General features: G+C 46.1%; 1 protein-coding gene across 1 annotated transcript in view; it reads left to right on the top strand.

Annotated features, from left to right (window-relative positions):
- Nucleotides 1–12,190, top strand: part of LOC119401660 (T-complex protein 1 subunit beta) — a 42,258-nt gene that overhangs the window by 16,154 nt on the left and 13,914 nt on the right. Inside the window, exons 5-8 of the mRNA XM_037668575.2 lie at nucleotides 2,979–3,181; nucleotides 5,956–6,140; nucleotides 9,685–9,832; nucleotides 10,383–10,597. Of these exons, the coding sequence (XP_037524503.1) occupies nucleotides 2,979–3,181; nucleotides 5,956–6,140; nucleotides 9,685–9,832; nucleotides 10,383–10,597 (751 nt within the window). The remainder of the gene's footprint in view (nucleotides 1–2,978; nucleotides 3,182–5,955; nucleotides 6,141–9,684; nucleotides 9,833–10,382; nucleotides 10,598–12,190) is intronic.

Genomic DNA, 12,190 nt, shown 5'->3' on the forward strand with positions numbered 1-12,190 from the left:
TCCACGCGGAACGCGCTGCCGGCAAGCGGCCGCGGAGCCTTGCCGCCGCCGGTGCAAAGGCTACTCCGTCGCCTAGGCAACCACCATCCTTGCCCACTCGGCGAGCCCGCACAGCGCTGCCGCGGTCTTTTTCCTCCCTCCGCCCCTCGTTCGTTCACTGTGCGTGCCCTCGCCCTTCGTAACGACCTCGTCACTCCCTCCCCAGCGGCGTACCTCCTTTGAGAACCGCACTCGTTACCGCGTTTGTCAGAAATATTTTCCCGCAACCGCATTATAAACGGTATTTCATCTTGGGGGACTGCACAATAAGCGGTATGCGTATACATGCGGTTCTATGGGAGGGTAAACGGGAGTCGAAAAAGACCGCATTATAACCGGTCCTGCACTATATGCGGTTACGTTATAAGTGGTCTGCACTGTACTTGTTCTTATGAATGTGCGAAGTTTGACTCCTACGGACTTTTTTGTTCTTTTCTCTCACGAAAAAATGGGTGCGCGTTACGATCGATGTATTACTTTTTTTTTTTTGGTGCGCGGAAATAGGTGCGCGTTACAATCGAGGGTGCGGTAGAATCGAGTAAGTACGGTATATATGATGGTGATGCGCGAGCAGCAACTTTGAACCTTGAATCAAGGGCGCGATCGCTGATGCACACTATCTCGACAGCCATTCCAGCGGGCGGCTCATATATCCTTCTACGTGTTGCGAAGTGACTATGCGGACAGAGCATCTCTCCCTGGAGCGGCCGTATTCTCTTACACCAGCGTTTTGTAGTTACGCGAGATTGGGTACAAAACAGTTAGCTGCCAGCCTCACTTCGTATAACACTACAATTTGTTGCTATCGCATTCATTGCTTCGCCGTTGCGGTGAAACTGACTTTTTTTCGCACTCTCGATTATTCAGACTTTTCGACGGTTCTCCCTCGAGTGTGAATAAATGGTTGGCAACTGTATCCGAATTTTCCCGAATTTTAGCCGCATACGGTATAATCTCGGGGATACGAACCCAGCTGATACGAATTTCAGTCTGATACAGATTCGTAAAATTCACTGGCCGAATTCCATTGGGTCCAAAGGGCCGAAATTTGGATGTTCCGAACACTTTTCCACGTCATGATAGGTGATACGAACTGTGGTACCGAAACTGTCGAGCGACGATGGAGCACGGAAGTATGTGCGCCGCCAGCGCACACACAGTCGGAACTGTGGTTATCATTTGCCACAACCGCAGTGCATGAATCCGCGGTCGCCTGTGAACACAATCATGTATGGCAACAACGAAACTCCGAAAGTGCACACGCGTCCAACGCTCACTTAGTCAAAGCGATGCTGCTTATTGCAAACGATGCAGTTCGATGTTCTCTGACTCAGTCCTGAAGGCATGTGTGCAGACAGCGCACATGGATTGTAAATGAAAATACCGTTTATGGTAGCTGTTGCGCATGAAACCACTATCCCTATCGACGCAGTCATCGATAGCGACTACGCAGCTCCGAAAGTACCCGGCTAACGCAGCGGTAGATTACAGACAGTAAAGTCGTAAAAAGGCACGAAGCGTTTCAGCGTTTCTGTTGTTCACTTATGACTATGATGGAGCGGACTTTGGCACTTCGTTTTGAGTCGGCCTCATGCGAAGCTTTGACACGCGCATTCGCGGCATCTGCGCCATTGGCATCGTCCCTTATTGGTCCGTTTGCATGTGTCTCAGAAAGACATCAAGCAAGTTCTTTCAATGTAAATAAATGTTTTGTGCACATATTGTGGTTTGAAAATGCATATTGCTAGCTTTTTGGTGATACGAAATTTCGGGGGATACGAATATTTTCGCTCTACCTTGAGATTCGTATCACCGAGATTCTACTGTATTCGGTCATGGACGAACATTCGGGAAAATCCGAATAGGCATTCCTCAAATCGGATATTCTTGATTAAGGAAAGTATTCAATTCTTATTTGAAATTTTGAATATTCGCACACCCCTAGTCTAGATGCAACAGTGCTTGTGCTTGCCTGCCAACTTTCCGAATTTGCCTAGGAGACTCCAATTTCTGACCTGTTCTCCCGATCGTATAAGTGCAGCCATAAATCTCCCGATAAACTGCCTCAACCAAACTCACTGATGTGTTAGCTGCGGCGATTCCACCAAACTGCTCCAAAAGACACATCCTGCTACATTTTTGCTATTCTGCGCCAAACATGGTGTTTTCGTATTTTGAAAACGAAACTAAGTCGAAACGCCCAAGCATGCATCCTACATTGCAAGCGACATCTATCCTTCTATCCTCGCAGGCACACATTACGCTAGCTACACTGGCTGTAACCATGTGTAGATCAAGGAAAGCGTGCATGCTTGTTAAGTGCTGGTTGGACTGTTCAGGGCCCCTTTAACACACAGCTGCATCGCAATGGCCACCGTGAGCTAGGTAGCTAGCCAAAGTTGAATTTGAATCCAAGCCACTTGAGTGCAGGGAGTGATGTGTTTTACATCACGGAGGAAGAGATAAACTAGGAGAAAGTATTACATCTCGTAGCTTGCCTTGGTAAGTGAACGCTTGTGAAGCGTCATTGTCCTCCCAACACATTACCTCTGAGATGCGGCTTGTTGACCTAATATGTTTTTTAACTGCACGTGCTGCTTTAACTGAACGTACAGTTTGACAGGTGTATCACATGTTGGGCCAACACTTTTGGCCCAGGATGTGACACATGTCAAATGTTATACAGACACTGTGCAATGCGATTTTTCATTAAATTGCGTTGAGCGGCGTTTCCTCCCAATTTTTCTGTTGCTTCGCATGCAAATTGTCTCACAGCAATAAATTTCCATTGTAAAACTATACTCACTTGCTTTTTTTTTCTTCTGTTATTTCCTTGTGATAGAGGGGGGTTGCTTACATTCAAGTTGACTTACAATCATTTAGATACGAAAGTTCTCTTACTGCAGTGCTTTGATGTGAACTGTTATTCTTGCTCACAGTGCTGATGAGGCACGTTTCCGGGAGGACGTGTTGAACATTGCGCGCACAACGCTGGGCTCCAAGATCCTGGCGCAGCACAAGGAGTTCTTTGCCAAGCTGGCCGTAGATGCCGTCATGCGGCTGAAGGGCTCTGGCAACCTGGATGCCATCCAGATCATCAAGAAGCTGGGCAGCAGCCTCACAGACTCCTTCCTGGCCGAGGGTGAGCAACCGAATGCTTATCTGCTGCCAACGTTCGACACACACCATTTTAGTGTTTCATATACCTTGCACGCGATCATCGTATACAGTAGAGCTCTCCAATATGTTCTTCATGGGACATAAAAAAACGCAGTTGCTGGGAAACATATGATGCAAACATGCTGTTAAAATTGGGAAAAGGGGCTGCTAAGTAATAAAAACAAACGCATTCCACACTGCTCTACCTCAGAAGCGATTATAAGTTTGTTACAGAAGTCCTTGTTTGAAGCCTGGTGCTTCTTTCATGCCTCTTCCCAGAGTTGCAAGGTCTGCTTGTAATTAGAGCTGCGCAAATAACAAAATTTTGGGTGCGAAGCGAATTCGAATATTGAAGTGTGAGCGCGAATCGAATATTTTTCTAATACTATTTCTCGAATATTTCTAGAATGTTTCTCAAATACTTCGAAACGAAATTGCAGAAAAAATAAGTTAGAGAGGATTCCTAAACATATTCTTTTGAGATAGCAACATGAAAGTGTTTCTTTTTGCTATGTTGATGAAGCGCTGGCGGGGTGGTGTTTCATAGTTGTCTTATTAAGAATGAGGCAATGTAGAGGCCAAATTGCATTTATGTACATGATTTGGTGCAACCAAAGTGTTGCCGACAACACTTTACACGTGATAGGCAAAGATGCCATTTCCTCAGCCTCTGCTCCTCTTTTAACTTCTGTGGAAGCCCAACTGATGTGGCGGACAAGGGTGTGCTCCCTTCAAGTCCGGAGTTCCAAATCTGCCTCGTAGACATCTGAAATTTTGGATGCTGAAAAGCTTCGGCTTCCGATTTGTCGGACTTCCTGCCCAAATTTCAGGTCCAAAACAGCATTAATTGAGCCCCCAGCTCTGCCACATCTTTCATCTCCATGTTGGAACCAGCGTTTTCTTGAGTTAATACATTTTCGACCGTAGCGGAGCTTGAAAGGCAGCTTTGCCGCAATATGGGGGTTTGATGAGGTGAAGCATATAGAAAGTCTAGGGACCACTTCCAATCGGCTTTTTAATTGAATCTGGTCAGAAAAGCAACAAGATAGCCCAAGGTACCATGTCTCCCCCCTTAAGATTTTGAGCATGGAATTGAATCAGCAAATTTCATTGAAGCGGAATGGCGCACAAAAAAAAGTGTTCGTTGTGGCAAGCATATTTCTGCATCGACTCCTATCGAATGGTGACAGGGAACGAAGACTTTTTCGTTGTAGCGGAAATTTCGTTGAAGTGGCGTGGGGGGGGGCGGGGTTCAGCTGTATTTTACCCTGGAGAAAGTAAATGTGTGCTTTCAACATAGTTGCGCATATTTTCACCGTACAAAATAATTAATGTTACTTTTTTGCCTTCCATTCATATTTGAGCTCCGCAGCATGTGACGCAAAACAACTCGGCCGCATACGGCACATTTTTCGCCATACTAACGGTGAGCTATTTATATACACCATTTTCCGGTGGCGGCACTCAGAAATCGGTGATACATCAGCGTGTTTTCGTTATCACTGGTGAGATGGCGCGAAGAGCGCGCTCCTCTGCAGGGCATGGTCGCTTGTGCGCGCGCGCTCATCTCGTGGTGGCGGTGGTTCGTACGTCTTGTGCTCTCACCACAAGTTTGTGTTGAAGTTACAGAGAGCACGAAGGTCACTTCGCTCACTGCAGCGGCCGCTTTTGCGGAAGAAGTGTACTGCTCACAAACAATTAAGTTACAACTGTGACAGTTCATGCTCATCCTGTATATGTTCGTTCCGTTCATCCTTTCTGCTTGAGCAGCACGTTGCAAGTGTCGAGCTGCTTGCTGTTCTTCGTGTTACATTACAATTTGTTGCTATAGCATTCATTCATTCGCCCTTAAGGTGAAACAATGCGCAACAAACAGTCAACTAGTACGTCTGTGAAGAGACGTTTCACTTTCGTCTTATATCAATTCCAATGACAGAGGGATCAGCCATGTTTTTTTCATTATTAATTGGGTAACAAACTTATTCAGTTTTTTCTGCAGATCCTAAATCTAATTAGTTTTCTAAAGGCATATTTCTTACAGCGCATTTCGGCAAGTTGGCTTTGTCAAACACAAAAACGTGTATGTGGCAAGTCTGCGAGAGAGCCGGTCTCTCCGGTGATGCTAATCTGATGTTTTTCAACAAACTTTGAATGCAAATTAGACACAGATATGAGTGAAATGTTTTTGCTGCATACTACTTCTGATCATCGAGAATTATAATTTGGTGAACGGACATTATAAGAAAATAAATAACATCACCAGTTAGACCAGCAATGCTAAACGTGGCAGCGCTACAAGCCACGGGCGCACCACAAATTCCAAGAAATAAACCCTTGCCCTCTCCGGGCCTTTCGGTATCCCCAGCGTCAGCCATGACGTCACTATTCATGTCTGGTGATGTCATCCACAAGAAGAACCTGTTAGTCAATCTGCAAAAGGAACGTGTCTGCTCGCAGGTACGCGCGTTTGCTGCTCTGCCCGGTGAAGAAGAGCACTCGGCCAGGTAGAGATTAGCCAACGAATGGAGCGTAGCGAAGAAAAGAGCGGGGGCCACTTATGGATGGTGAAACGCTTCTAACTCCATTATTACAGCACCGTTTCGAAAAATTCTCGTGGCTACGTGTTTGTTGAAAACATGTGCACAACTGCAACGTTACAACTAAATTTTGACCTCATGGTGGTCTAGGGGCTCTTAAAGGTGGTCCGCTGAACATAGTGAGTGACCACGTGTGGGTCGTCCGTGCCCTTTCGTGTAGGCTTCCTGCTGGATAAGAAGCCCGGCGTGCACCAGCCAAAGAGAGTGGAGAAGGCCCGCATCCTCATTGCCAACACCCCCATGGATGCCGACAAGGTCAAGGTGTTTGGCAGCCGCGTGCGGGTCGAGTCGCTGGCGGCCATCGCCGACATGGAGCTGGCCGAGAAGGTCAAGATGAAGGAGAAGGTGAGGACTTTCGCATCCATTTCTTCTAACATTTGGTGTGCTTCGATAAACTTGCTGTTACATGAGTTGTAAGGATGGGCAAATATTTGAACGAATATTACAGTAGTCAAATTCACTTCGATATAAATTTGAAATTTCTGAAATTTCGATCGAATGGATGTATATTTTGCCACATGTAATTCCCCTGTACAGGTGATTTCGTTGCATTGTGATGCCACTATGCCGTTAAACCGCCTCTCTTGGGGAAAGCTGTACTGCCGTGAAGCCACAGTTCGAAGTTAAATTGGTGGTACCACCAAATTTGTGGCTTGCGCGTTCTTTGCTGTAAGCGTTTCCTATAGCTCCAGGAAGCATGATGCACGAACTAATATTCATGTATTCTCGCTAAATAATATAATATCGCCTTTTGATGTGGACAACTTTCGGTTTCGGTTTCTGGGCGCCGAGGTTGGGCAGTGAGGTAGAAGTGTAGGAGGCTTGGTCACGTGACCACACAAGGCTGTGACGCACTTAGCCAGGAAGCGATCGAAACTCGGCGAGTGATGTAGCAACCGATGTTTTGCCGGTACTATAGTGAACTAGAATATGTTCTAGTTCACTACAGCCGGTACGTACGTTGCGGAGGTGGCGGTGGTCCGGAGGTCACTCACGTCACTACAGCAGATCTGGTGTGACGTCACTACAACTTTCGTTGCCCTTCCTACAGATCTACGTCAGAGTTGGCACGCTAGCGATGGGTTTCAATCGGGAGAATGGGCATTTAGGTACACTTTGGAAGTGAATTAAAATATATTCTAAACGTTTCCTGTGTCCAACCCTTCGTGTGGAATGTCCTTGCATACAGAGGAAACCCACAACAGGCTTGTTATAGCCTCGAAATGTGATGGCACCACCCCTTTAAAGCTACAAACTGCCTGCACTTGCATTAATTTTTTTCTTTTTTTGAAATTTAAGAGCATGTTTTATGGACTACATGTGCTAAGTATAGCAAATTTTAAATTATAATACAGTCGATCCCGGATATATCGAACTCGAAGGGGATCGCGAAATAGTTCGATATATCGATAATTCGAAATACGAAATATGCGTATTTAAAGCTTTAATTAAAGCACTGCAGGCCTCGACACAGTTTTCTGAAATCGTAAAAAGCGCGAACATGACGATTTGCTCACATATACTAAAGAACAAGGCGAGAACTTCTTTTGCTAGTTAGCGCACTTTATTTCGCATGAATAAAATTCGTCAACTTGTCTTGCTTCTTGCGCGCCGTGAATTCATGAAGTCATCGTCAAAATTATATATATGCTTTCCAAATAAGTAAATTCAGCACCTTCCGCCACAACAGCGGTGATCGACGCTGAACGCTGATGCGAGCTCTGTAGCACCGTAAAGGGTTTAGCGGTGGCAGTGGCGGCTGGCATCTTCAAACCGCACGGGTCCATTTCCGCAGCACCGGCAACGTCAGCTATGATCTCGGCATCGATGAAGTCACTCGCTGTACTCCCGTCCGATACGGCGCCCGGAAACGCTAAGTCGCAAAATTTACGCCGTAGTCGGCGGTCATGACGCGCCCGAAGTCGTACGACGGTGCTTGACGTCGTTTCAAGCACCGGTCATCATTTTTATCGCTCCTAGCGGGACAATGTTTACTTCGATTCCCGAACGACGATTTATCAAGAACAAAGCGTGAAATACAGACAGTACACATTCTGCAAGAGACAACGCTGCACCGCTGCACGAAGAAACATTTCTCCACCGTTGACATGTTGGCGATACCAATGGCACTTGTGGCTTTGCAGAAGGCAGCTGCTACTTTGGCGAGAAATGTGAAAAAAAGTGTAGCCTCTGAGATCAGCGTTTTAAAACCGAAAACACTAAAAATACGTCACGAGGTTGCGGATCTCGAAGGCCATGCTTTGCGGGCCCGCATGCCATCGTGCGCGAGGAGACAAGGAAGGGAATGCAAACATTACAACAAGACGGCGAAGTCACTTCGAATTCTCATTTTGGTGCCCTCGGCAATCAGCCTCTTTGAAAAACACTAGCCCATGCGTTAAAACCTGCGTACCGCGCGTCAAATATACCGGTGAACTGACATGCGCTGCGCAACGAACTAGAGCAACGCAATTTCGTCACCTGCGCGCGACGAGGGATTGGAACTTATAAGAACGCGGCCGAAAAATGATCAATAGTTGTTAGTAAAAATGCACTTTTTGGGCTTCGGCGTGGGGCAGCGTTCGATATAGCGGATGTTTTGCTGCGCGGGAGTTCGATATACGTGCACACCAGCCCCATACTTTTGCATGGGAAATTCAAAGGGATTTCTCAACTGTTCGATATAGCCAATAATTCGATTTACCCGAGTTCGATATGTCCGGGATCGACTGTATAATTTGCCACTTACAACTTGCCCTCTACTACTATTCAGATCCTGCTGCTATTCAACGCTGCTGCACATTCAAACCAAAAAGTGACATTTGCACACAGTTAGTTCTAATCCTTAGAAATATTGTGCACGCTAGCTGATTCATAACAAAAGTTCTAATTTTTCTGATCATATGTAATATATTCTACTCAACGAAATCACTATTTGCATCGAACCTCAAATTTACTATTCGCCCATCCCTATCTAGTTGGCTGTAATCCACATGGGGCATTATTTTAGTGCAAATAATGAAAGCGAGGCATCACTAGTGGCAAGCAGAGGCGATGTTCCGGCACGTAGGACGTCCTGTGGATGTGCAAAACGGGGACACGCAGGGGAACGGGATGGAGAAACACTTGTGCTAATAATGCATTAGTGTCATGTGAATCACATTGATTGTCCTAATTTTTATCACTTTTGTCGGCACTTCCACGTTACCACAAACATGAAACCATTGCACATTAAAGCTAAACTTTTGATGGATGCTTTACCAGTGGTTATGACCATACCTTCAAATATGTATGGAGATGGGAATGCAAAATGCTTGGGCATCAGTGTTGCATTTATAGGAGGCTTAAGCGAATGTCACTTTTCTTGTTTGAAGTTGCAGTGCATGGTAATTATCTAATCATTTCGAGGCGAATTCAGATAGGCGGATTTGATTAGTAGTTGCAAGTTATAAGTGTTGAGGTACGTTATGTCTTTAAAAAATTTGCCATACTTAGCCCATATGAGCCCATAAAACTCGCTTTTAAATTAAAAAAAAAATTAGTGTGCAGGTGATGTGTTCACCATTAAAGTGTGACTGTGACAGTGTGCATTTCCCCTGAATAGGTGGTTTCGTGACATAGCACCTAAATGCTACAGTGAAACGATGTATTCATGCCGTCAAATATATCTTGTTTGTTTTGAGTACTTTGAAATTTAGGAAAATTAAATTCATGTCAAAGCGAATTAATTCTGTAATATTTGTTGGAATACTTGAAGCACTCAAGTATTCGCACGGGCCTAGTCATTGAGCAAGGTCTTGGTAGAGTCGTTGCTTCAAACTCGTGAACTCTGTTTGTATCATCAGTCCTTGGTCAAAGACAGTGCATGTTTTTTTTTTTTTGTCGGCAGGTGGAGCAAATCCTGAAGCACAACATCAACGTGTTCATCAACCGCCAGCTCATCTACAACTACCCGGAGCAGCTGTTTGCTGACGCCGGAGTCATGGCCATCGAGCATGCTGACTTCGATGGCATTGAGCGCCTTGCCCTTGTCACAGGTGAGCGGTTGACGGTCGAAATTCAGGGCCTAGACTAAACCATGAAATGATGTGAGTGCTGTAGAATATTTTCTAAGTTTCTTGCCTTGGAACGTCTTAAGAAACTTGTTGTACACTGTAGACACTCGGTAAATGGAAATCTTTTAAAGAGAACTGCTGCTTAAATGGAACAACTGCATCTAATATTGGCTTCGTACTTGGAATCTGCACCCCTGTTCATTTCTCAGTAAACGGAACTCCTGTTAAATGGAACACATTTTCCTGGTCCCTTCAGGTTTTGTTTAACAAGGGTCTACTGTATCTATTTCTAGAATGTACTCGGTCAGGTAATGCATATAGCTGTTGTGAAATATTCATCAGGTGGTTGATAAGTTCATTTACTTACGGGAACAGCATGACACAGATAATAACAAAATGTCCTGTTGTTGACTGTATTCACACAATAATCTAATCTCTTAACGTTTTCAGGGTCCTGTTGCACCTAAGCTCGGTCACTGCTGCGTATTTCGCCGCACATCGCAATGACACCCATAGTGGCGCTTTCGCGCAGGCGGTGAGATTGTGTCCACGTTCAACACTCCCGAGCTGGTGCGCCTGGGCACGTGCGACCTCATCGAGGAGGTGATGATTGGCGAGGACAAGCTTCTCAAGTTCTCGGGCGTACCCCTGGGCGAAGCCTGCACCGTGGTGCTGCGTGGCGCCACCCAGCAGATCCTGGACGAGGCCGAGCGGTCGCTGCACGACGCCCTCTGTGTGCTTTCTCAGGTACTTGGCCTCGCTTATCTGTATCTAGCAGAACCACAAGAAGACATCGAGAAGCCGAAGAAAACGCGAGTGATGACTAAGCATGTTGACTAAAACAAAATTGTACAAATAAATTTAAGAAGTTCAGCAGCATGTTACATTGCCGGTAACACTTGAAGCTGAAAGCCTGCTCCATACGGCGAAACCTTGTTAATATGTACCTGCCGGGAACTCGGCATAACTACGCACTAAACGGTAATGTTTGCATCTCCTGACATGCGCCATTGCCGCCAACGAAAGAATAAATACTACAATGCCACAGCAAATATTGCCAAAAGTGCCCACCACAAAGCCTTTTCTTTCTTTTTGCCAAGGCTCGAAAAGAGTCTGGCACTCTTGCACGACCGTCTGATAGCGTGCGGTGGCGACACCAAGGAGCATTTCGAAACTATTTCAGGATCCGGGATATGCAGCAACTGACGTAGTGATAGGGCGGACAGTATCGACTTTGCGCAGTACATGTATACGCGTCTGTACCTTCATATGCTACTAAACGAAAAGTGATGCACTTTCATTGAAATGCGGTACAGCTGCGTGGAGCCGATCACGTTGCCAGTTATGTGCAGCGTGTCCCCTACTCAGCTCCCGCTGTCACTCTCGGGCTGCGTGCTACACCGTACGTGCGCATTTTCCATAAGAGTGTTCTTCGTACCCACTCCGCTCCAGAGTGTGCACAGATGTAGCGAGTATCTTGTTGGGTTAACTTCCTGCAATTGATGCGCACTTCAAGATACTCTAGCGGTCCTGGCAGCGGATGGAGGCACGTTTGGATTGTCGCCTGATAAAAGCATGCAGTATGGTTACAGTAGTGCTACGCTTGTTGTGCCGTACGCATGCGTTTAGCATGACAGCATCAAAGCAGCGAAGTTTCTCTGCACCCGGGACCTGCAACGCTCAATTCCGCAACAGTGAGCTGCTTTCGTTTTTGCAAAGCGTTGCGCGCTTGAACACGATTCCGCACAAAGAGGCGGTAGCGATCGGCGGCTCATCACGTTCAGATTGCCGCCTATTAAAAGCGTGCAGTAGGCTTAAAGTAGCACTACGCCAGACGAGCGCAGTTGTGATAAGGTAGTCGGCGATAAAGCCATACGGCACGTTCGTCGGTGGCCACCACCTCGACTTGATTCTTTCCCGATGCTTACCTGCAAAAGCATTGCTGCAGTTGCGCAGAAGTTGGAATAATCTATCGACCGATCTCCACACTTCTCGAAAAGACAGAATACCTATTGCACCACATTGTGGCGTCGGTAAGTTCAGCGGTGCACTAAACTTTTATGGCACAAAAAGTTATCGCGGTACGCACTAACCGGTAGGCGGAGGACGAAGCGCTACAGCTTAAGCGGTCAGCGAATGCATTTAGGCTCCGTGACACTCGGTCGGGGATTCGTCGCAACTACGTTTGAACCGTTAGTACATTTAAGACTGGGATATACTATTAACGAGGTTTGACTGTACTTTGTAATACAAAAAGTTATATAATTGGGAAGCTGACTTCCTGCAAGACATAACAAGCCGCAGTGTGGGAGAGACATTAAATTACCACGATGGTCTCAG

The sequence above is a fragment of the Rhipicephalus sanguineus genome, chromosome 8 (genome assembly GCF_013339695.2).
Source record: "Rhipicephalus sanguineus isolate Rsan-2018 chromosome 8, BIME_Rsan_1.4, whole genome shotgun sequence".
NCBI classification, from domain to species: domain Eukaryota; kingdom Metazoa; phylum Arthropoda; class Arachnida; order Ixodida; family Ixodidae; genus Rhipicephalus; species Rhipicephalus sanguineus.